At 38.2% G+C, this 27,534-nt stretch overlaps 1 protein-coding gene across 3 annotated transcripts in view; it reads left to right on the forward strand.

The window, feature by feature from the left end:
* Window positions 1-27,534, forward strand: part of LOC141906740 (3-hydroxyisobutyryl-CoA hydrolase, mitochondrial-like) — a 63,411-nt gene that overhangs the window by 19,281 nt on the left and 16,596 nt on the right. For all 3 annotated transcript variants that reach the window (XM_074796050.1, XM_074796049.1, XM_074796051.1), the window contains exons 3-6: window positions 23,136-23,172; window positions 24,883-25,023; window positions 25,183-25,267; window positions 26,793-26,873. In XM_074796050.1, the coding sequence (XP_074652151.1) occupies window positions 23,136-23,172; window positions 24,883-25,023; window positions 25,183-25,267; window positions 26,793-26,873 (344 nt within the window). The remainder of the gene's footprint in view (window positions 1-23,135; window positions 23,173-24,882; window positions 25,024-25,182; window positions 25,268-26,792; window positions 26,874-27,534) is intronic.

The following is a 27,534-nucleotide window of genomic DNA, read 5'->3' on the forward strand; positions in this document are numbered from 1 at the left end:
GTGATTTTGACACCGGTGTCGTTCATGCGGGGCATTGCTGCTAGTGTTCGGGGGGCTTAAGATTACGGATTCACTAATGAACTTTTCCGATTTCTACGTATAAAAATAATTTTGTATTTTTTTTCTCCTTGTTTTTAAACATAGACATGGAAATGAAATAGAACATTCATAGTATTTTAAGCAAAAAATAGACAATATTCGGGTATCATTATCCAAATGTCCTCCACATATGGCAATTATTTATATTTTTGTTTAAGATTACCCTCCCACTAATCACTAATTCAATCAGTAATGAATTCAACGTTTTAAGAAAAGAAATATTTGAAAAAAAGGAATCTTTTTGACTGCCCCAGTTATTTCAAGTCCATCAAATCCATAATCAAACTTATAACAAAAAATGCGGCTAAGAAACAGAATGATTTTTGGGGTTTGCTTACTAAGAAGCGTGTATAAGCAGTAACACCGTTACTTGATTGTTATCTCGATGTCAGCTTGCAACGTTGTCAGCATTGATCTAAATCGAGAGGAGCATAGCATGCATTCATTCAACCTGAAAACATGTCAATGTTGAATGATGGGCAATTGGGGCTCGTCACCTGACTAATATATCTAAAAAAGTACACGATTTTGATCTTTATAAGAGCTAAATCATTTAATCTCCTGCCGGTTCTGGTGACTATGAACATTAATGTATCTCACGTGGAATGTTACTCGGAATTTATCCGCAGTTAGTCATAAATATCTTAATCGCCCATTTCCCATGGGAATTCAGGAGAACGCTGTGAAGCTGCATCTTTAAAAAGTTTTAATCATCTCACCGAGTTCGAAACATAGTCAGTTACAGTTTCGAATTCATAACAACGATTCCTCTTCGTTGCTGTCGATGTCGGCTTCGACTGCTGTAGCGACGTCGGATGCCGATGCCCGGACAACATCGGAGGCGGATATCGTCACATAACTGTCAGATGTTGCTTCTGAAATATCCGAATCTTCGATATATTCGAGTGCATTTTGATGCGCTCGCCTTTTATAGCAACACTGTATAACTATAGCAACAACAACTAGAATGAGAATTAATGCCGCTGCAAATATGATCAGTACTTCCGATGGAAACATGTCGTTTATCTCAACGTAAAACATTTATTACGCGTTCATTTGTTCTAGTTTGTACTCGAATCAATTTAACACTTACTGTAAATAATGCTTAATCCATAATTTTCTACTTGCAAAATGTTCAGTCCTGCGTCACTTACGTACTAATTAGTATCCCATATTTGTAGTTTCATCGAAATTGTTGATTCCGGAAAAACAACTGTTTTGATTCACGTAGAATGAATTAAGAATTTTCGCTCAACTACGTAACTATAATAAGCCAAGAATTATTCCACTGATTCCATTTATTTTGAGAACGAAACGTAATCCTGACTTGATACATCTTTCTTTAGGGAGCAGAGTCACAATAAAACATAACAACACCGAACTCCCTCTAGTCCAATATATGATATGTTGACAAGAACCAAGTTTTCAGATGAAGTAGTATCTTCTTACTGTGTTGGGCATCGCTGATAGTCTTCATATTACTGTGTATGTACGATCCAGGTGTGACATTGCTACTAGGAAAATGATGAGCTTTGCTGTTGCTGAAAAATACTAGTATATGTGATTTCATCAGTTACGGTTAAACCTTAAAGTCATAAGTATTGATATACCTGGTACATATAAGCATTGATTGAAGTCTTGAATTCGAAAATTTTCTGATATACTTTAGATTGCATATTATATTTATGTATTATTCATGAAATAGGCTTGTTTTGGTGGCATTTTCAACACGTAGTAAATTTGAGCAATGATTTACTGAAATATATTTATATTGACCTCGGAAAAGTCTGTTTGGAGTTAATACTGATTCCTGTGAAAAACACATCTGGAATGTCTGCTGAATACCATCCTCCCTAGCCAAGGATTTAGAACCTGATGGCATCACTACACTCAGCCAACACCCGGTCTAGTGTGGCAGGATTTCATACCATGGCAATCTCCATGCCATCGGGTTTAAATCCCTGCTGGGGGGAGGATGTCTGAATACTTTTGGTTTTAAGAAATAGGCCTATAAAGTTTTCCCAGCTCTTTTTCCATTTCTACCCATTTCGCCCTAAATGGAAATTATCGGTAGTAACTATATAGGAATGTATATGTAAGCATGTCAATGGATACATCTATTCTTATTTTATTTTGATAGATTTGCAGGGGGTGCTGTTTATATGCTTATACTGAAATTGTTAAACCAAGCCCTATTTCTGCACAGTCACTCGATTCACCTTGTCACAGCATTTAGTATCAAGTGAGGGGCTTACGTGTGAACATGCTCAATAATTAGGCACTGGTGAAATTCAACGCGGGCCTATGTGGCCCGGCCAAATCGTCTCCGCATTATCACAGCTAAAATATAGGCACAATCGTTTTCTTGAATTCGCTAAAACACTATGTAAGTAAGTTGTAAGCCGTACATAGGTCATACATCCATGTACTTTTTTCATGTGGGAACACCATATTCACAGTAAAACAGATTTACGTACAGACTTTTTAAATTTTAAAATGAACCTATCTTTTGTTTTTATTGTATGTCTCCAAAACTGATGGCAAACAAACCATGATGTCGTGTGCATGACATATATAAGCTGCGTTCACACTAGGATTTCAGGACAGTACTAAGCGTTCACACTTGGGAATGATTCGAGGCCTATTGGCGGCTTATTCAGTTCCGTACTGAAATACGCAGCTTATTTTAAGCGCGGAATGCGATTCCGCGCCGAAATCCCGATCTCAGTATGGAACTGAGCTGGCCGCGTATTTTCTGTAGTGTGAACGCAGATTGGGTGCTCCGCGTATTACAATACACTCAACACTCATTGCACTCCCCTCTATTGGCGCACCGGATGACTATTATACTGAGCATACTAAGCCGAATCGCCGACTCTACGTGTGACCGTAACTGGCTGTGTAAGCGCCGTATTTTGGTGAATTCGGCACTAGCGGACTACGATACTTCATAAGCGCCGTATCTAGTGTGAACGCGGCTATACTCAGGATACTGTAATTAGCAAACTAGCTCTGATTACCTACCAAATTAGAATATATTAAGATTTATTCCCAAATAATCTATACATCAAATACTCTACATTTGCCATTATGTTTCAACTTACTGCGCTAAGAGAATCATTTTTAGATGTTCCTTAAAACATGCTGCTGGCTATCTGTGTCTTGTAGTATAAATGTCATCACAGCGGTGATGGGCATTACGACCTCATCCTTATATCCGTTGAACAGCTTCTGCAAAGTATAGATTGTAAATAAAATCATTAGGTTTCTAAAAATAACAATAAACCATATACATAAACCTCTAATTCTTGTTTGAACTCTACTATTGACATTTATATGCAGATCAGGGGATCTATTTTTGAGCTGCTATTTTCATCGGAGATATTCTGGCTTTGAGTATTTTTTGCTTCGGCTTTAAGCCTCTATTAATAATAAGATGTTACTGACAGTCGCCACGAGGCAAATTGATGTGTTTGACTCGGTCTTCTGTATCTTTCTTACGTTTGCACTATGTTTTGTACTGAGAAGTTACATCAATGTAAATTGCTTCCGACAGGGTCTGTAGAAAAGCTTCAGTTGCATAGCCTGACGCCGCTGCAATATTAATGATGTATTACACCAGCGACTGATGACTTTTGACACATAATGTACGTAATATCCTCTTCAGCTTAAGGTTGCGCTAGTCTCTGTGGTAACAGTAATATCATCAAGACTTAACACCCGATCATCAATTTTTTCCGTTTGCTAAATTGAATACATGTTAGCAGCATACATATAAATAGATTTGACAAAAGCCTGAGGGGCAAATTATATTTCCATATTTCTATTGCCAGTCCCTTTTGAATTTGTTATTAAGATTTGAGCTTTTTATAGTCTATTCATCTGTACGCATAGCCTGCAGATGATGCAATAGAAGACATTAGTTTGAGTTGAGAAATGTTATTACCAGAACTCTTACACTTATACACCCATAGTAATTGAATTTCACATGAGAGTCAATTCATTTGGAATTTCTTAATGTTGCCTGCAAATGTTGGTTTCATCTAACTATGTTTTCTGTTTAGGAGCATCGCACACAGTCCAGTGGGTGACAAAAAGTTGTGTTTTTCTGATTTGTTAAACCGGGCTCCAATCTACCTGGTGACGCGACAGGTCACCACATTCACGCTACTGCTGGTTAGACCGGTCCAAATGGGTTCATATCTGGAACGAGCAAAATTAGGAACTGACCTGATTCGGTCTTTTAGGTCAGATAAAATTGGACCAGTCTAAAATTGAAGTGACCAAACTGTTACAGACTTTTTCCAAGTGTGACCACTTGGGCTGGTCCAAATTTGAATGGGCCAAATTTACACCGGACTAAATAATGTAGAGCATGATTGCGCCTTATCGTAGCGTTGCGCTCGGATAAAATTTAGCTATAATCATCTAGGAATTGTTGTTGGTCATAGGGCTGAACAACCGCATGCTCACATAAACACTGATTCTGTAGTGTCATTGCCCGCTTTTTACTCATTCTCATGATTCGTTCTAAATGGGGCCACTCCAGAATGAGGTTATGTGCATATTATTCCCCCCCAAAATGCAACGATATGCCTACTTATTTGGGTTTCTGCTGCCTCCGCAGAAACCCTATTGTATTTCTGCTGATTATTATTTTAACATATTTTCCACTGAGTTTCGTCATATAAAAATTATCATCTATCAGATTCGACTACTAACAGCTTTTAAACGAAATGTTAAACCCTGATAGTAATATAATAGTCTCTTTCTCCGCGTAGATTCTATGGATGTACTGCGCATCTTAAACTCAACTCAAAATTACTTAAAGATAACACCGGTGGAAATAGCTATGGTCAATCATGGCGCGTACTGGCGTGAATCTGTGAAAGTTTGTGATGTCATTTCATAGATAGATAAAGAAGGAAGGCTCCGAGAATCTCAGGTTACTGTGAATAACTGGGGTTCGACTATTCACAAGTTCAAAATATACTTCCTTGTCTGTGAAATACGTTTATTCATACTGTTATAAAAGGCAGTTCCTTTTAAACATTCTGTAATAGTATTTGTTTTGCTCTTGGATATCAATTCTACGAAGGTTTATTTGTTTATTGTACCGGTACGCATTTTTGAAAATTGAATTGGTCCGGTCCATTAGGCCGTGCCGTGGCAGTCATACTAGTTAGCGTCAGAAAATGTCAGCGTCGGTGATATCTCGTTGTCGTCGATATTAAACGGTCTAAAAATCTAGTTTGTACATCACATAGATTACAAATTGGAGGTCCCTTGTACATCACATTGGGATGCAGCGGTGTTGTTAAGAGTGCTCCTTAAGACGGTTTACGACGTTAGTTAGCACAACTGTGGAGTCAGAGAAACCAATATGGCGCCTCATTCGAAAAGCGGCTCTAATTCAGGCCCAAACTATTAACATTTTGACCAAAAGAAAGTAAGTTTTTGTGGCTTAAAGTTACTGATTTTTATTCCCCCAAAAATGATTTTTTAAATCTTTTCGACTTTTTGAATATGGGCCGTTTTCATCCCTGTGATGTCATAGAAGAAGAAAGTCAGTTGAAAATAATATTTTGTCATTAGTTAATGCTGAAAAATGGGCCTCAGATGCTCCAAAAACCCCTTGAAATTTCAAAATTTTCTTGGGGGCGGACCCCGAACCCCCCATAAGGGGATTCGCACCTTCGGTGCTCGCAACTGCTGGCCTAGTAGTTGTAGTTATTTCTGCGTTTTTCAGACTACTCCGTTTTCATCCCTGAACTTGTGTATTGGTTATTTCACAGAGATGCCATCTTGAATCTGTTGAGCACCTTGGGCCAAATTTGGTTTTTTGTAACTAGTCGACTATTTATCGGAACTAATAATAGGGCCTAACCGAATACGCTTAAACTGCCACTAAGGAATGGTAAAAACACCGTATCTTCGTTATTCTCGATGTTTTCCCCCCTAAATTTGGCACATTAGTACTTTCCGCATAGTAGCACATTCGTAGAGTATCTGTGTTAACCAGGTATAAAATAAGTAACGAGATGAGTAGTACCTTATAGGTTAACTATTTATTTGACGCACGAGCACGTAGTAGCACATGTGGGTCAACATATCCATGTTATAAGCTGACCCCTAGGTGACGCTCCTTCAAAAAAGCGGAATATTATGAACTGGGTAAAATCTTTGCACGCATACCTGTACGACATTCTATCCAGAAAGGCAGAAACCCGTTTTTCGCTGCTTGCAGCTATATTTTCTTTAATGTCCTCATATATTCGGGGAATTATGATGTGGAATGATAAAAATGAAAATTGCTCTGAATAATCTGAAATCTGACAATAATTTCTTTACATCAAATCATTTTCAAATTGTTAATGAGGAAATATCCAAAACCCCCAAATACGGTTCCTTTGTGTCGTAGAAGTAGAACTCCTGCGATTCATAATGTGATCGTAAAAACGGGTGCGTCAGCGATAGTCGGATGGTCGACAGTAGTTGCCTAATAACAAGTTGGCGACCACTTTAGTTGCCTGTAAGCTTTACATATTGTGCGAGGTGCTAAGGCTTCAGACGTGCTTGTTATCTGTCTTTGGACTATTTTGCCTTTATCGCCGAATTACAAAATCTTTTTAATGCTTTAGGTTTAACTCAAACATGAATATCAGATCAGGTTAGATTTATGGCACACAAATATTCGCAACATTTTCTATCAATTAGTCTGTACCTGGAACATGTCAAATTAAGAATTGGCCAAATCAGAGTCTGCCTTGGCACTAGTCTGAATACCAGTCGTTGTTACGGGTTCCCTACAACTCCTGTCGCCAAAGTGACATATAGAGGTTAACTCCTGTTAATTGTTATGTAACAACTGATTTGAGCGTCAAATCAAACCTTTGTACTATAATGAATTAATTAGTTACCTTGTTGACTTTGAAGTGCTTTATGATAATATTTGTGATGATTTAAATCGGGAACCAGAGAATTTATTGATTTGATTTGAATTGAATTGATTGCCACAATTGGGGTTTCCAATACGGACTGAATTAATGAAATGTAAAAATTCAACATGTCTCACTTAAATTACTCTAAATGTTATTTTTTGTTGATAAAACGCATTAATTTTTGTGAATTTTACCTTAAGAATTTGAAACAAGAATAATATCTGCATTGGCATCAATGTCAGTCCATGTTCAAGTCGCCACGAAAAGCCGCCATATTTGTTATGTTGCTTCACCTCAACTATTTTGCTTCACCTCAACTAGGCGACTAGTCAAAAGTTTTGAGTTACTACGATCGTCAAAAGTGACTTAGGATTACAAATTTATGCTCAAACAATAGTTAACTTCCATCTGATTACAGAACAGTCAGTTTGAGGTAAGTTGATGGTGTTTTAAGGGGTGAAATAGACGCTCAAAGCCTCGTCCCTCAAAATTAGGGACGAAAATTAATTTTATATGTGCACTTTGGCCCTACACGTTGTTTGAGGAACAATGGCTAGGTTCTTGACTAACCTTGGCACATGTGTTGCCAAATTGGCTACTGATGACTGCCCCCTCTGTTAGATTTAACCCTGAAATTGATATCTAATTGATTTTGATTTCAAAATCTTTCTGATTGCAGTCTATCATATATGTCTAGACATATCAATCTATTGGAAATACAAGGACATTTTCAAAACAATTGAAATGGGTACTCTGTGCGCAAAGACAGATTTTAAGATAGATAATAATCCATTAGCCTATACAATAATTTCTAGGCAATATAGAAATTATATGAAATCTGTAAACTATTTTAATCAGCTTGAAGACAAATTGGTGACCACTTTATTAAAGTTGAATTCATACCACAGAGGACGATTGAGAAGGGACCTGGAACCAGTTTCTGTCCACATAGACAGATTTAATCTGTTCCGAAATTTAGAATGGACCTGGATCGGTCATTCAGGTGTGAAGAGGTGTGTCATTTAGCTTGGCTAAAGATATTTTTCCCACAGTGTTTACTGTAACGATCTCTTGTTCATCTATATGTCTTTGATTAAATGCTGGGGAAAATCTATATTGATTTCCAAACCAATGATTTGACTCATGGGTCATCTGCAGCCGATCATTGATTCTGTTTCAGGAAACCTGAAAGTGATTTGTACATTGTTTTCAGGCATATATGATCAATAAGTTGGTTGGAATACCATTTGTCAATGAAGTCATTTGTATTGAATTATTATAGCATTCGTTAAGTGATTTTTAAGGAGCCTTGATATGAATGTATTTCTTCTTGATGACCTTTTCCTAAGCAAATTCCATAATATTTTACCATCGAATATATAAAGATCCATTTGATTTAAATGCTTCAATAATTGGTGATAGATTTTTTACATATTAATCAATTAAAGTACTTTTTGTGATGGCAGTATTTATGCTTTAACCTCAGACACCATTGTGGCGTGACGTTATATCTATATGCACATGTAGTAGTGACTGATCTGGATCTCCAGACTACCTAGCTTCCTCGTGTAACGTCGCACCAGTCTAATGAGCCTCGTCTTCTGGCATCCATCACCTCGCATGTGACCCGCTGGCTGTTCGTATTGATAAACATTTGTCATCCTGATCAGCCGCTGACTGACCGTCACATGTAGGTTTTTGTTGTTACGAAGGCGAATTAATGTTGCTTTCTCAGAACTTCTACTAGCCGGCATTATGCGTTACGGTTAGTGCTAAAAATTTTTACCAGGCGCTGTACACTTCCTTTACTGTTTTGATAGATACTTTTACTCCAATATTATAATTCATATACACCTGTGTTGGTTCATACACACCCTCGGTATAGCCAATCATGCTTAATTTCAGAATATATTCATATTTTCTGTTACCCAGTTTAACTCAATATACTTAGCTCACGACAGATGAAAAATCATAGTAATCATAATAATATCCCTGATCCCTCAGTTCTATGGAATAAGGCAGAGTTTACTTGACACATGCTACGTCTTCTCGTAACTTTGAATTCGATGGAAAAATTAGAATTCGATAGCAATGTTTTCTATAGGCCTACACGATATATTATTAGATTGCTCCAATGTTTGCGCATGTTGTTGGTTTTCGGATCTGCATGAATGTTGTTTAGCGTACAAACCAGGATTAGCATTATCATGACTATTGGTAATATCACTGTTGGCATCATTACTGGGTATCACGATTCCATATGTTAATAATGTTAATTTATCATATGCCTTTGTCATGTATTCTTCAAATATTGATAGTTAAAACTACTGTGTACGGCAAAAAAGAAATGTATTCTCATGATTATATTCCCTTTGCATTTATTTAATTTACTTTATTCAACATTTGATTCCAATGACATGTATAACCCATAGCCATTTTACCTGCACTTTTACGTATAACATAATGTACTGCCTCGTCAATATCCTTCATATTTATGGCCTATTAATGTGCCATTTGTTTTTATTATCCGAGATGTGATGACAGAGGACATGTTTTCATTATCTGTTTGAGGCTCTAGGTATCTTCACGCTGATTTAAGTTTGGATTCATAAATCATCAATGATATCCACTGTCATTATCCGAACGTTGCCACGATTCTGTTTATCTCAAAAACTTTATATATAGGTCTATACACACACACACACACACACACACACACACACACACACACACACACACACACACACACACACACACACACACACACACACACACACACACACACACACACACACACACACACACACACACACACACAACACCACACACACACACACACACACACACACACACACACACACACACACACACACACACACACACACACACACACACACACACACACACACACACACACACACACACACACACACACACACACACACACACACACACACACACACACACACACACACACACACACACACACACACACACACACACACACACACACACACACACACACACACACACACACACACACACACACACACACACACACACACACACACACACACACACACCACACACAACACACACACACACACACACACACACACACACACACACACACACACACACACACACACACACACACACACACACACACACACACAACACACACACACACACACACACACACACACACACACACACACACACACACACACACACACACACACACACACACACACACACACACACACACACACACACACACACACACACACACACACACACACACACACACACACACACACACACACACACACACACACACACACTCACACACACTCACACACACTCACACACACTCACACACACTCACACACACTCACACACACTCACACACACTCACACACACTCACACACACTCACACACACTCACACACACTCACACACACTCACACACACTCACACACACTCACACACACTCACACACACACTCACACACACACACACACACACACACACACACACTCACACACACACTCACACACACACTCACACACACACCACACACACTCACACACACACTCACACACACACACACACACACACACACACACACACACACACACACACACACACTCACACACACACTCACACACACACTCACACACACACACACACACACACACACACACACACTCACACACACACTCACACACACACACACCACACACACACACAATCACACACACACACACACTCACACACACACACTCACACACACACTCACACACACACTCACACACACTCACACACACTCACACAACACTCACACACACACTCACACACACACTCACACACACACTCACACACACACTCACACACACACTCACACACACACACACACACACACTCACACACACACTCACACACACACTCACACACACACTCACACACACACTCACACACACACTCACACACACACTCACACACACACACACACACACACACACACACATCACACACACTCACACACACACTCACACACACACTCACACACACACTCACACACACACTCAGCACACACACTCACACACACACTCACACACACACTCACACACACACTCACACACACACTCACACACACACTCACACACACACACACACACACTCACACACACACTCACACACACACTCACACACACACTCACACACACACTCACACACACACTCACACACACTCACACACACACTCACACACACACTGTCACACACACTCTCACACACACTGTCACACACACTGTCACACACACTGTCACACACACTGTCACACACACTGTCACACACACTGTCACACACACTGTCACACACACTGTCACACACACTGTCACACACACTGTCACACACACTGTCACACACACTGTCACACACACTGTCACACACACTGTCACACACACTGTCACACACACTGTCACACACACTGTCACACACACTGTCACACACACTGTCACACACACTGTCACACACACTGTCACACACACTGTCACACACACTGTCACACACACTGTCACACACACTGTCACACACACTGTCACACACACTGTCACACACACTGTCACACACACTGTCACACACACTGTCACACACACTGTCACACACACTGTCACACACACTGTCACACACACTGTCACACACACTGTCACACACACTGTCACACACACTGTCACACACACTGTCACACACACTGTCACACACACTGTCACACACACTGTCACACACACTGTCACACACACTGTCACACACACTGTCACACACACTGTCACACACACTGTCACACACACTGTCACACACACTGTCACACACACTGTCACACACACTGTCACACACACTGTCACACACACTGTCACACACACTGTCACACACACTGTCACACACACTGTCACACACACTGTCACACACACTGTCACACACACTGTCACACACACTGTCACACACACTGTCACACACACTGTCACACACACTGTCACACACACTGTCACACACACTGTCACACACACTGTCACACACACTGTCACACACACTGTCACACACACTGTCACACACACTGTCACACACACTGTCACACACACTGTCACACACACTGTCACACACACTGTCACACACACTGTCACACACACTGTCACACACACTGTCACACACACTGTCACACACACTGTCACACACACTGTCACACACACTGTCACACACACTGTCACACACACTGTCACACACACTGTCACACACACTGTCACACACACTGTCACACACACTGTCACACACACTGTCACACACACTGTCACACACACTGTCACACACACTGTCACACACACTGTCACACACACTGTCACACACACTGTCACACACACTGTCACACACACTGTCACACACACTGTCACACACACTGTCACACACACTGTCACACACACTCACACACACTGTCACACACACTGTCACACACACTGTCACACACACTCACACACACTGTCACACACACTGTCACACACACTCACACTCACACACTGTCACACACACTCACACTCACACACTGTCACACACACTCACACTCACACACTGTCACACACACTCACACTCACACACTGTCACACACACTCACACTCACACACTGTCACACACACTCACACTCACACACTGTCACACACACTCACACTCACACACTGTCACACACACTCACACTCACACACTGTCACACACACTCACACTCACACACTGTCACACACACTCACACTCACACACTGTCACACACACTCACACTCACACACTGTCACACACACTCACACTCACACACTGTCACACACACTCACACTCACACACTGTCACACACACTCACACTCACACACTGTCACACACACTCACACTCACACACTGTCACACACACTCACACTCACACACTGTCACACACACACTCACTCACACTCATACACACCCACATGGTAGTATCTAGTATCTAGAGATCTGACTTATGTGGACGGAGTCTACTGTAAATACTTTTGAATAATTAGGCCAGATGTAGGCTGAGCCTCTTGCTATATAAAAGGAGCAAATTTAAATGCTTTGGTTACCTGATTAGTCTGAGTGCGTAGTTATATGTGCAGCTTAGATGATGTCATTATTATCAGAAATTGATAGGGTTTTTTGACGCCTTATAAAACGTTACCATTATGAAACCTAAACAATGTTAACCATTCAGCGTCATTTTACAAACGACAACCATACATCGATGTGCAAAACGTCACAGGTCTATGTGTGCACATACAAGCCATTTGGCAAAATATTATTGACAATGACAGACGTAGAATGCCTTCCTGTGATTATATAATGAGCTCTATTTGAATGTCGAAATGATATATATTGCATTGAATATCATTAGAAGACGTTTTGTAATAGTAAAGGATGTATGATTATATCAGAAGCAGCGGGCATAAATAGAAATGATAAGTAAATCGGATTATTCGGTCAAAATGGCGGATGTATACACGATTTTGAAGTCCGATATAAAAGTAAGACCCTGACATGGGGATGCTGGTGGAATGACGAAGCTATCTACGATGTGTGTAGGGCCGGCGTGAATTTCATCGGCGGCTACAAGCGGTCAATATAAAAATGTGTAAACATATAATTTCAATATTCAAATTATGTTCGATATTAGGGGTATGCAGGTTTCTTGAGATTAGCAATTTATAATAGCATAGCTGTCATAAACGGCTCCGCGTTCTCTGATGGCATGTGTAGGTGACAATTCAATTCAATTCTATATTGATCCTATCTATTAAAATTCCAAAATTCAAGAAAGTTACAAATTTTAGAATAAGAAAATACAATATACAAGACACACGCGTAATTCATACCGAATAACATAAATAAGTTATTTTAAATGACTGTCTACTTCAACCCAGACTCAAGAGGATATCGAGTGACAGCCAAACCGGCGGACCGGGCCGGCTGGCAAGGCCACATGATATGCTCCAAAGTCATGATGAAGCAGACATCAGAAGAGCTCTTTTCTCAACCATGGAGGCAATGAAGTTGCAGACCAGCTTACAGACAAAAGTGATTGAAGTCGGTCGCAAGTTATCAACTTAAACTAGTACAATACAGTCAAAGACCTACCAAATCGCCAAATGTCATAATTCCCCAAATTTCTTAAAACTTCGATTTCAAATTCGCAATTCAACATAAGCTTATCCCAGAAATTCTACATTTTTTTCGCAGACGTCAAATAATTTATTGAAATTGATTTTCGAGTTATCGTTGAGTCTAGTATGGCAGGGTTTTGTGCCATGGCTGAGTAGCAATGCCATCAGGTTTGAATCCCTGCCGATGAAGGCGGTGGCCATCTATCAAATCTAGGAAATTCAATTATCGAAAAAGCCTCATATTACAGGGGATCATTCATGAAAATCTGAACGCAAAAAATATCAGTTTCAAAAAGCCAATCATTCAAGTTAGATTTCTGTGAAATCTTTAGTTGATTTGGTTCTTTGGAGGAGTTATCATTTGCATCCACAGAAAATTTATCATTGACAATTAAGCAATGGTTGGCTAAGATAGCTTTTTCTGCCAAGTTGGCGCTGTAAGCATAAATAACTCACATGCTGATTAGCCATGTGCTTGGATTGCAAATTCAATTCAATTTTATCTGCCGATGTCAATCTCATGCAAAGATCAGATCAGTGGCAATGAGCTGCATATGTCCTAGTTGATGGAATACAACTGTCTCTGACAGTTGCAACCAAAATAAGCTGCTTCGTGACCACTGAACAAGTAATGATGGAAATCAATCCTATATGGATATAAGTTGACTACAGAGCATCGGTAGTGCAGCCTATAGGATTTTTTGGCATCACATTGGCTGGCCGCTCGACAAAATATATGGTCACCTGATACTACCTTACATTGCGTCATTGTAGTATGATACATATGACAATATATCATTTTAATTGTGATAATCCTGAATTAATAATTGAGAATTGTATCTCTGAAATATGATATCGCTAGATACAGTATATGGAGCCTCTTAACAAAATTTTTATTCCATTGTAGAACTATTCCGCTGTTGCACATCAGGTATTTCCTTCCAAAATATTCTCCCATGAGACCATCACAGCTGTCCATCTTTGTAAGCCAATCATTTCAAATAATATTTTTCTCCTCATCCTTTGGCGAATAATCACAAAACGAATGGCATAAATGAGACTGTGTATTCATAACCCACGGGAAATTAGCTGAATAAGTTTCAGCCATTTTCACTGCATGATTGAGCTTCAAGGATTGTAATCTAATTTCATCAGTTATTTTTCTTATTAGCCACTGAGGCTGAAATGACAACAGGCTGCCTTCATATTTTTGAATGAGATTTAGCAACAGTGCTGAGCGAATAAGATCTGGATTGCTTGGTTTGTTTTTCTGTAGCACCATCACTGGTCATCATAAAACAATTTTGGTTTTAGAAAGTACATGAAATAGATCTGTGCCCCTTCCCCCCTATAAAACCTGGAAATTATTTCAGTTATCGATTTCAATTTCGATTTCAATTTCAATTTATTCATCATAAATCCAAAGTATAAGATTGTGTATGAAGAAAAACAACAATAACAACAAACAGACAACAACAAAAAGGAGGCGCAATAAAAGAAAAACATAAAAGGAGAGAGAGAAGTAATGCAATATCTAATAAATACATACAATATTCTTTAATGATATTTACAAGCCCATAATATATGAATTTTGCAATATTTAAGAAGATTGGCTGATTGGGATTAGTAAAGGCCGAAAGAAAAGTCTCTAGGTTTAGATTTAAATGAAATGTGTCTGGTAGGCCCATATCACATTTCTATGGGGATATGTGTTTCAACTAGCTGTCTATTCCTTTTTGTATTTAGCCTGTCCTTACTATCATCGGTTTAACCTTCTGAAATATTTCAACGCATCTCTCATGATTTGGGAATAATTCAGAAATTCCTTTCGACAGAAATGAAAGAGAGGTTTTTGCTGCAGGTTGTATGTAGTACATGGTAATCAGTCAAGCTGCCACCACCGGTTATAAAATTCAATTACAGGTTTGCCATAAGCTGCTAAATTATGGACGTTGTGCCGATGGTCGGCAACTAAAATTGATCGGACAAAGATTGCCCGAAGGAGATTCACTAAGTGTCGAATTGGTTTTTGCATCAAATTGGTGGCTTTAACGTGGAAAGTGATTTGAGCCCTGAAGCTGATCAACATCTCATCATGTTTTTTTCATGAAAAGCCACAAACACAGAATGACTTTCGGAGTCTCTAAATGTGAAGGCCTTTTTAGAGAAACAGATTTTGAAATATCATATGAAAAGGGTTACTAATGAGGTAGCCTACTGTAGCCTCACTTATACTGTGGCGAGTGAGGATTCTGAGAGGATCCATCAGGTTTGCTAGTTGGTACTCATTAACCACACTTAAATTTCATCTACATTTTAGTTGAATGCAAAACAACTTTTCTCATTAGTTTATCAATTCTTTGGTGAAGTCTACCCTGAAAGAAGAAAGTCAATCCTCAGGTCTATGTAGGCTATGTACAAAGATAAAACGAAAGGCTTTTTCCTCTGTAACATTTCTTGACTTGAATATAAGCTCGAGATCACTTGAAAAGAATAAAGGTAACAAAATGTATTGCTAGTGTGACAGATGAACTGGCCTTCCTAAAATGTTCATACGAATTTGATAGTGGTGCTGCCTTTCAATATAACTATGTACTACCATAGGAGGTCACATTTAATGAACGATGCACGTTACAAATGAATAATTATGTTATTTTATTTTATTTGTTGTATTGATCAGTGCAAACAAAGATCTGAGAAAAATAAATTCAAAGCATCAAGAATACTGACCATATTAAAACCCCCATTAAATTGGCCCCGATTTTTTGAGTTGAAATGAACTTAGTAATGTTGTTCTTGGGACGGATTTCCTTAGTTATAAAATCTTTAAAATAATAAGATTATATAGGCCCATGCCCACTTAAATCCTAGTGCTTTCGTCAAATATTTTCTCCAAATAGTTAAAATCATATGGCTTTTATCAAATATTTTGTCCTACTAATGAAAAAAATCATTATAAGATAAGGATTATTTCCATGGTTATAAGTCTTAATCTGCCACCATTGGCCTATCCCCGTAACTTCTTGGTAAATTTTTCAAATCCATGAATATGACGACACGTCGCCGTTACATGGGGTTGACTGTTATGTGCGGTTGATGACATTATGGAGATGCAGAAATACCAGGGGGGTCTGTGGGTGGATTATTAAGCTAAATAACCGAACAAAATGGACTTGGGCTTCAGACCATCAATGCGTTAAAATGGAAAAAATATCTCCCTGCTGAAATTTGGACTCAGCATTTCGCTCACCACCTGAATTTTCCACCACTGCACCATTCATACCGCACTAATACGATATGCGCGAAAACCGTCCTAATCATTGACATTACAAATGGTTCGTGCGCATCTGTGCATATAAGCCGCAAATCCATACTTCACCTCACACATTTCAAGGGAAACAACCCACAGTCTGCGATGTTTATGAAAAGTCATAATGTGGCGATAATATCTTAGTTTCTCAAATTTTGCGTTACAGTGTGCCGGTATACTTTTTTGATGCTGTTACAATAGTGTTACATTGACAACCACTATAAGGCTATGCGTTATTCAAAGGGTACTGTGTGAGCCCGTATGCACTGCGTCGTCGATATTGGCATTTCAAAATAACAATTGTGAATTTTGGAATCGATTGATCCTTTGAATTATCATCATTGGTTCTTGGGCTTCGGTGAGACCCTTATTCTTATACTATCAATCTGTCTGTCTGCTTGTCTTTCAACTACTTAGCTTCCTTAATAGTGGGTCGGTCTTGATGAAACTTGGGTGCAATGTTGGTATTGGGGTTTTGTTTTGCAGTGCCAAAAACGGGCCAAGTGCACCACCTAGCAGCAGAACCATGCACTAAAAACTGTTTTATAGTGACATGACCTTGAAGATGACCTGGCCAAACTAAACAAGTCGAAATTCAAAAAGTTGTCTTGAAAAAAAATTTAGCTTTAGTCCCTAGATACAACATATCTAAAATGCAATGAGAACTAAAGTGGATCTTCATGAATCTTGGGTACCAAGTTGGTATTGGGGTCTAGTTGTGCAGTACAAAGAATGCACCCGGTGTACCCCCAAGAGGCAGAATTAGGCATTAAAAATTTGTTTTTAACAGAGGAAGGGGGTTGAAATTTAAAGAGTTTTCTTGACAAAATTTAGCTATTGGCCTTAGAAACATCTAAAATGCAAAGGGAACTAACACGTGGTCACTTCAGAGTTCTAGTCTGAGCCCAAGAACCGTTATCGCCGATTGCTTGTATTATTCATTGTCAGTATTCGGCGATATGTGTGTGGTAGTTTTTTGGTTAAAATTGGTTTTTGTTGGTTCATTAGACTAATCATCGTTTCAGACTTGCTCGGAATTCATTAATCTATCGGAAAATTTCAAGTAGGCAGTCAATTCAGTCAATCAGTGCATGCCTTAAATTCCTCACAGTAGACAATACAAATTCTAGTTTCTGCGGGATTATATTATAATATATATGTATATTTGAGACCCGTTGGATAATATGATGACTCATTTCTTTTGAGAGCCTAAAAATCCAGTTCAAAATTTCATTGAAAATAAACTAATTTTCACTATGTATAAGTGTATTCCTGTGCCATCTGTTGTGTGCCGCTATTTCCCATTAATTTCTAATGATTAAGAAACTAAGCTTTAATTGTCGATTTTAAATAGTGACGCTGCTTAAGACTTATTGGCCCGCTTAGTATCTGGAAGAAAACTGAATATTCAAGAGCTTAAACTTCTTTGTGAATAGAAATGAATTGTTTCATGGATCTTCATGAAAAATATTAACAAATGTTGTTTTCTGCTTGATGTGTAAAACTTCCTATCTCAACAAATAATCGATGGCTTTCAATTTATTCCAATTTGTTTGCTCGAGATCACTGCGGCATCAAGATCTATAACTCAATTTACCTTCGGAAATATTCGAGAATTTTCCAATTTTGGATGTGCTAGATCAGCATAGATAAATGTGAGGGATTATTTGTACATTCAACAAAATTAGATATCTCTGTTAATTACGAAATTATTTGCAGTTTCTGATTGATAGAATTCATTATACGCTATTAATGATCATAAGGGCTAGGGTTCATTAAAATGTCTCGATTCGAAAATTAGACAAATTCCGATGTTTCTATTGAACGCAATTACAATTCAACCTGTGAATCGATGAATACCTCTACGAAAAACTGGGGTGATATTTTTTGATTGTGCCGAATCTGCTCTTCGATCTATTCGCTTCTGCGTAGCCTTGGAATGATGGAATATACACTATGACAAATGGTCGTCATTATGTGTATGACAGCTATCAAGTTCTATAACCGCGGTAGTTGATGGACCGGAAAATATAATTCTCCCTCAGCTCGCTATGTAACTATTCAACTGGAACATTCATACGAAAAGGATTTCCCTCATCCAAAATTTCATCTTACGGCTGATCAACGTATACGTTTTTTTGCGTGGAAATGGTTAACTGATGCTTATGCGCTATCCACTTTTGACAAAGCTCTATTTAATTTTGGATATGAAATCATATTTGGAGCAAGACCCGTGCAGTTTTGGAGACTAATTTACGATCTCTTAAACCATGTTTTCTTTTACTTATCACTCAAAATAACTCGACCAAAATGTCTAAAATAATTTGTGATTAATGGAATCGTTGACTGCAGACAACTCTTAATCTAGACAGCCTATTTTGTATTTAGTAACTTGTATATCAATGTTGTCAGAAGCAAACAAAAACAGCAAGATGCTGTGTTGTTAAAATCTAAATGTTTTATTGTAGCATAACTCAATAGCAAATCATTTCATGAAATTTTTTTGGGCTGAATGAATTCATTCATTGGTGAATGTTACTTACTTGATTTTTACATGAGTGTACTCATTCCCGTTTTTGGATTGTTTTCACTGCGATATTTCACTTTATTAATCCCTATCGCTTATTATTATCACAATAGCGGGTCAGTCAATCAAATACGTATCCAACAAATGTCCGAAGATTACTCACTCGATCATGTGTGTTGCGGTCATTTCACTATCATACAAACGTACAAATGAAAATATTTTTTAAAGTATTTGATCATGATAAGGCGTAACGATATTCATTTATTTCGGTCGCTGAGAGTGGTATATCCGTGGTGATGCAAGGTGATTTAGTCTGAATGACAGGATATCGCTGCTTGGTCGGTACACTCGCATGTAGTCTCATAGTGACAGTTGTCAAGCGCATTTCCATTAACAGTTAGTTCGACCGCAGTCTCTAATGCCATATTGACTAGTCTTAATCTATCTTACGCTTTCATCCTCAGTTTATCTTGTCTGTGAAATTTTACACTTTGGATGTCGATTTTTTGCATATTATTTATTTCACCTTCAGCGCGATGTAGTCAAACTTAAACAGACCTATTCAATACTGCCTGTATAAGTATGGCAGGGACAATTCATGAAATTGTCATAGTTCTGGCTTTAAAGTTGGATTGTATTAATGAGGCAACATATGAAAGAACAACATATATTTAGGATTGAACATTTAGTTCTACGTATATCACTAAAAAGAGTCACCCTTGAATAGTTTGAGCATCTATAGCTGTGGTGCATCGGTTGTCTGACTGGGGGGTTTCGTCAAGAGGCACCCAGCGAGTAATTATGAGATTCAGCAAGGCATGTGCTCCTATGATTGGTAAAAAAAGTTGTACTAAAAAGACAATTAAAACCCTTTACTGGAAAGTGATGAACTACATGAGTGATCTGCATGAATGGTAGGTGGTGGCTGTCAACTTGGCGCAACCACACAATACCTTATTGCTGCATACTGTTGACAGTGTAGTAAATTCAGTAACTGATTGGTGGCGCATGTGACACTTGCCGCAACTCAAAAAAAAATGTGCCGCTTAAAGAGTTTTTAGGGGTAATGCAGGTTTACCTTTATAGGAGTGATAGTATAATCAGCCATACTACATGAATAGTAATTCAGGAGTGAACCTGTCAAGCACGGTATGGACTTATGTATATTAAGTTTGTGTCGAGAAAAACAGAGATGATTGATCTTTATTAAACTCATGTTGATGAAATGAACTATTTCAACCAGGAGACAACAGACCTTTTAATTAGGCCTATATGCATGAGTGACAGCTATATGAAAGTACAAAGTTTCAATTCAGTTGAGATGACGCGTAGCTAAACTATTATCTACATCCGAGGTGACTATTTTCTTTGACAATGAGTTTCCATCAGAAAAACTGATCAAAGGTTTCTTTCTGCGGCATTCCAGAGACAACCAACCAAGTGTGAGCGGTCTCATGTTAAGAAGGCAGCCAAATTGTGTGATCCTAGTTTAATCTGTGTAAGAATCTGGCGTGATTGAATTTTCGATAAGATATTTATCATTGATTTCTACCACAATGACTCGACTATTGGAATACATCTCAACAACTTAACATCAAACACTTCCAACTGAAATTTATTTTCAAGATGGTAGGTGATAACTGATTTAGTATGATAAAGATGTTAGTGAAATGCGTGTTCACGGTCATTGTCAATCTCTGTGTAGCCGCATCGGGCTTAAGGTAATCCACTCACGACAGCGGTGAAACCTTACGAATGAATCCTCGATACAATCTCCTGTACGACACGAAATAATACCAACTCCGGTAACTATCTGATTAAAACTTCCCACCACATGCACTGATAGGTATCTGAATGTCATAGTGATTTACTGTTATACGCGTAATGAAAGTAACTTCTTTCATTTTGTGATGTATGTGTGCAACACAGTAAACAGTCGTTCATGCACATTTCTTTATAGTATATTTTTAATATTTATGCGATATTGCGTAATGATTAATTTGATTCATTCATTTTCATAGTACCTCATTACGTATCATTTCTTTCATACAATATTATGTTGATCTGTGAAGGACTCGATCGTCTAAAGCCAAAAAGCTGTTGCTCTGTACAGAGAGAATCAAAACCGTAACTGCATTTCAAGGCAAATCAGCTAGGAATATACAAATGTAAATAATGTCTATGGCAGCATAGTAATACAATGATTTAGAGCAGTGAAAGTAATTTATTTTTGAAAAATGAATTTTTATCTCTAAATTTAATGTAAAATGTGTTGAGGATGCTGTTGAGAATTAAGCTTCTCATCACGCAGATATCAGGCACGGACTCCACATCATTTCCTATGTAGTTTCAATTTTCTGAGTTGTGATGTTGGCATTACAACAATTATTGTAAGATTTCAATACTTCGAGGCTTCCTTTTCCATCAAGCTTTACTGAATGTTTATGGTCAAGAGAGATTATTCAAATGAACTATTTCAATGCGTAATACTATTCTTGATCCACTTTTTCGTGTGGTCATGTGCGAATTAAGGATTATAGCTATCATTGTGTTATATGGTCCATTCTTTTGTTTTTATGAATATGCTTTTGGGTTCATGTTTTTAATCTCTTATTTATCTATTCTTTTAAAACCCCAACAGAAACACACTTCCGTTCCACATAGAAACAAATTTATCAGCGATTTTTACGGACCAAAAGCATTTTAATTCTAATAATACGAAAATAATTGGCAAAACCAGAGAAAATCTCACCAGATATTCAAAATGCAAAAATAATGACGGAAAAGCTACTAACATGGCAATAGCTATCATCATTCTTTTAAAATTGAGTTCTTTGAAAAATTTATTTTCTCATATTCATCAAGAGTGTCCCTTGCAAATCCACCTCAGATGCTTGGAATGAAACAGGTGGCTGCGATTTTGAAATCGGAAAACAAAAATCGGAGATCAAAATATTGAAGGTTGAATTTACCCAATGTTTGTTATAAATGGAAATACAGTAGCATGTATAATACTGTGAATTCACATTAAGACATTCAATTCATATTTTTAGATCAGCTTCGAATTTCAAGGCAGCGGTAAACCATATGGTAAGTTCAGTCTGTTGGTAGTGTCAATGAATTCTTTGCGCTATGCTATGCATCACCACTGTGCAAATTTCACTGAAATGAATAATAGTTATTGTCGCTTGAATCGATTGCCTGAAACATAAAGGCTGGCTTATGTCGACAAGCAACGCGACGCCGACTAGTGGCCTACAGGAGGCCGCCAGTTGCTGCTCTATCGGTTCGACATAAGCCGGCTTGCGATGGCAACCCGACGCCTACCGACTCGTTGCAAGCCGTATCCGGCTAGTTGCCCATGTTCTACTCCGGCCTACGGTAGGCGGACAGTTGATTTCGATCGCAACCGACATAAGCTCATCTGCGACGCGACGGAACTGAGCACAAGGGTTCCAGCCAATAAGAGACCACGTGTACATAGTACAAATTATGACCGCTAGTTAGCGTCATTCGTAATTAGTCATAAACTTTCAAATTCAAGTATTTCGAAATGTTAACCAAAGTTTCAGCACGGCATAGGACTGGACCGAAGATCTAGAAGCGAAATTGGTAGAATTATGGTGTGAGCGGCCTTCTTTATATGATGTCGCTAGCTCATTGTATTCAAAACAGAATCAAAAAGATAAAGATCTTAAAGAAATAGCTTTTCTAATAGAAATGTATTTCCCAATAATTCAAAATAAATCAAATTTATTCTCAAAATGCTTATCACGTGACCATCTGAGCTGTTGCAGTTGCCAGTAATGGTATCCAACATAAGCAGCGAAGCAACTGGGAGGATCTCGTATCCCGCTAGTGGGCCTCAGTTGCTGCAAATCAGAGCGCAGTCGACATAAGCTGGGCTGCAATCGCGGTTGCTCTCAGTTGTGTCGGTGGGAGTCGGTAGGCGTCGCGTTGCTTGTCGACATAAGCCAGCCTTAAGAAGGTGGAGTGTGCGTAGTTATAATCATGATTTCACCAGAATGGATTGTGGATAAACTCAAATTCCTCATCACTTCCAACATCATAATCACTCAAATTAGACTAATATACTAAAATGTGATCTACTACTTAGTTTTTGCAACTTGATCGTGGCTTATTGTAAAGATTGTTGCAGATATTACAGATTGCACGCAATTCCCTGCAATCAGCAATTCACCAATTTCCTATGTGTTATAGCATGGACATTTAAATGTCCATTGCAATTGATCTAGTTAAAACCAATAGAAATTAAAGGAAATACCGCAGCGATTACTTTTTTGGCCAGGACATGGCAATTCCTTTGTTGAGACCAATATTTCGTATTATATATTATATTGTAACATTTTTTACTGTCAAAAACGGCCATAGGCCTATGTGCAGACATCCTCTTTGTATAGATATTTTGTGTCCTTTTTTATATAGGTACTGAGTTCGTTAAAAACGATCTCGAAATGAGGTTTGAGTGTATTATGATCCAAAGCTATTTTTATCGAGCTAGTAGACTTGGCTCAACTTGAAGAAAACCCAAGAAATACATAGAAAGTAGTGAGAGTGAGAGAGTAGTGACATTTTGACACAATCCTGTATGAGCCGTTTTCCAAAGTGACAAAACCGTTTTAAAAATGGCTTATATTCATTTGAAATGTCACTACTGTAATAGCTTTTTGACATAATTGCAGATTTTTCTCCAATTTGAAATATACACAGTCACTTGTCTATGGAAACCAATTAACTCAGCTTGGTGACGTACAATATTGCTAGTTTGTGTTATTTCAGAGATTGTATTGCTCGATGGATTGTGGAAATGAAGTTATTCTGGAGACAGTTGAAGGAAAAGGAATAATTACTTTGAATCGTCCTAAAGCTCTCAATACCTTAAATCTATCGATGATTCGGACTATCATGCCTCAAATACGTGTATGTTGCAATCTGAATTTACTGAGTGATAAATCTTCATGCTTCAGATAAAACTAATGTTAACTTTTTTCCCTAAATTTACCATCAAACGTTGGTAATTTATTGCATGATGCTACTCATGTAAAATGTCATTTTGTTTATGTGACATTTCTATTTCAGATATGGGAAGAAGATCCGCACATTTCTATGATCATGATTAAGGGAACGGGCGGTAAAGCATTTTGTGCAGGCGGAGATGTGAGAGGTAAATGTTCTAAGTTTTAATCTTAAGCAGCGAAGAAATTTGATAGGCCTTTTCAATGAGAGACAAAGATCGAGAATATTAACTCCTATACTTAAGGGACTGTTGCAGATTCCAAATATGAACAACCTACATTAAAAGGTGATGGTGGATATGAAATATGTTCTAAATTGTTAACAGACTTGAACATCATAAGCGACTAGGCCTATCGCAAATACATTTTTTACTCCCAAATTTCATCACTTGTTCTGTATTTTCCTGACGTTCAATTGTCAAAAATTATCAAACTGAAATAGGTAACGAGACGAGTAGTACTGTATAGTTTAACTATTTATTTGACGCACGAGCTTTCGCTTCTAATGAATAGGAGCTTCATCAGGTGAATGAGTATAGTCAATAGAAAAACAACTGTTGTTTTTCTATTGACTATACTCATTCACCTGATGAAGCTTCTATTCATTAGAAGCGAAAGCTCGTGTGTCAAATAAATAATTAACCTATACAGTACTACTCGTCTCGTTACTTATTTTAAACCTGGTTAACACAGCTACTCTACAAAGAAACTGAAATAGAAAATAGTACCATTCTAGTGTCACAATTCGGGAATTTTTACATTAGGTCAACACTTATAGTTTATTTGTTTGTATGAAGCGGGTGGAGGATTTATTTCTAATGAAAAACTATTGGCAGTTTTGACACAGTACCTGTGGGGAATCAGAAGCAGATGTATGACATTTGATTATATCGAAAACTAATAAGAATTTTGATGGTAATACGGATGTGGACAATGTCTTTACAGATTACATCTCAGTTTTTAATACATCAGTTAATATTCCATGACAAACTTTATATCTTTGTGCCTACTGATACTATGAACTATAAACTATATGAACTATAGAAACAAACTGCTGGAAAAAGCGGGTACCTGGCGCTTTAGATATTACTAAAATATGAATTATGCTCCAGTATTAACAACCTCCTATTATTGATACAAAAATTATATGATAAAGGAAGAATTTAGATAATTCCATTAGTTTTCTTGAGAATCTACTCATACGTAGACTGGAATGCACTGGCCTAATTAGTTCCAACTTCTGAAATGTAAAATATTTCAGATATGTACTGTGATACGTTCCATTGAACATTTCCTAGCTTGACTGCCTACAGCCGTGGTGGCTCAGTTATTCATGTCTCATACTAGATCAGGTGTCCGACTCCACTGAGTGGGTTAAAAATTTTTTTTCCTTTCCACATTTCTATTCACTTCATGGTCTGCTACTCGACTCCATTACACATGGCCTGATCGTAATTCTCCTTGGTGTAGGACCCAGCCATGAGCCAGGTTATCCAATTTCCTGAGATCCCAAGGCGTGCAAGAAATCATGGGGGTATAAAAACTCAGAAAAAACCTAAATTCAATGAAGCAAATGGCGTAATATTCCTAACATTGCTGGAACCATGCGGTTTCATTATTTATCGAAAGAAGTAGTTCAGAGAACGAGATTTCAAGATTTATTATTTCCCACAGCTATAACTGAAAGTGGTAAAGAAGGCACATCATACCACAAAGATTTCTTCAAAGAAGAATACATCCTGAACAATGCAATAGGTAAGTACAGCAATCCTTCCTGACAATGTTTACTTAACAATGCCATGACAAAGGGAAGTGGCACACTTCTGAAACCAGATACAATTCATACACAATAATATAACCCATGTCAAACATTTTTGGTTGACCCATATTTTGCCAGGCCTATTAGGCACTGGCCGATTTGAGGCGTTTTTACGAGCATCCGATTTTTGTGATCAATCGTAGGAACGCATTTACGAGCACCGATTTTTGCGAACGTTCAATTCGATCGCACGATCGGAGCAAATCGTTCACGAAATGGATCGCAAAAATCGGATGCTCGTAAAAATGCCTTTGGCCCAAGCCTCATTTGAGATTGTGTGATTATGGCGTATGGCAGCTCACTACAATATCCTGAAAGGATGACTTAATGGAATTTGAAATATACAGTTTATCGACTTTTTGAGAAAGGTTCAATGCAGTATATGTAAATATATTGGAACCTTTTTGTCGTAACTTTTAGAATGGAGTTAATTGAAATTTCTCATTTGTAACATAATCTTAAGCTTGTCATGCAAGATAAATAACACTAGGCAAATCAATCTCAAGAATTTTGTCTAGTGTGTCAAGGAAACCCACAATGCACATTTTATAGTCACCAATTGCGTAATTTTCCTAGTGTGCTTAATCCTACACCAAA

This window comes from Tubulanus polymorphus, chromosome 6 (assembly GCF_964204645.1).
Source record: "Tubulanus polymorphus chromosome 6, tnTubPoly1.2, whole genome shotgun sequence".
Lineage (NCBI taxonomy): Eukaryota > Metazoa > Nemertea > Palaeonemertea > Tubulaniformes > Tubulanidae > Tubulanus > Tubulanus polymorphus.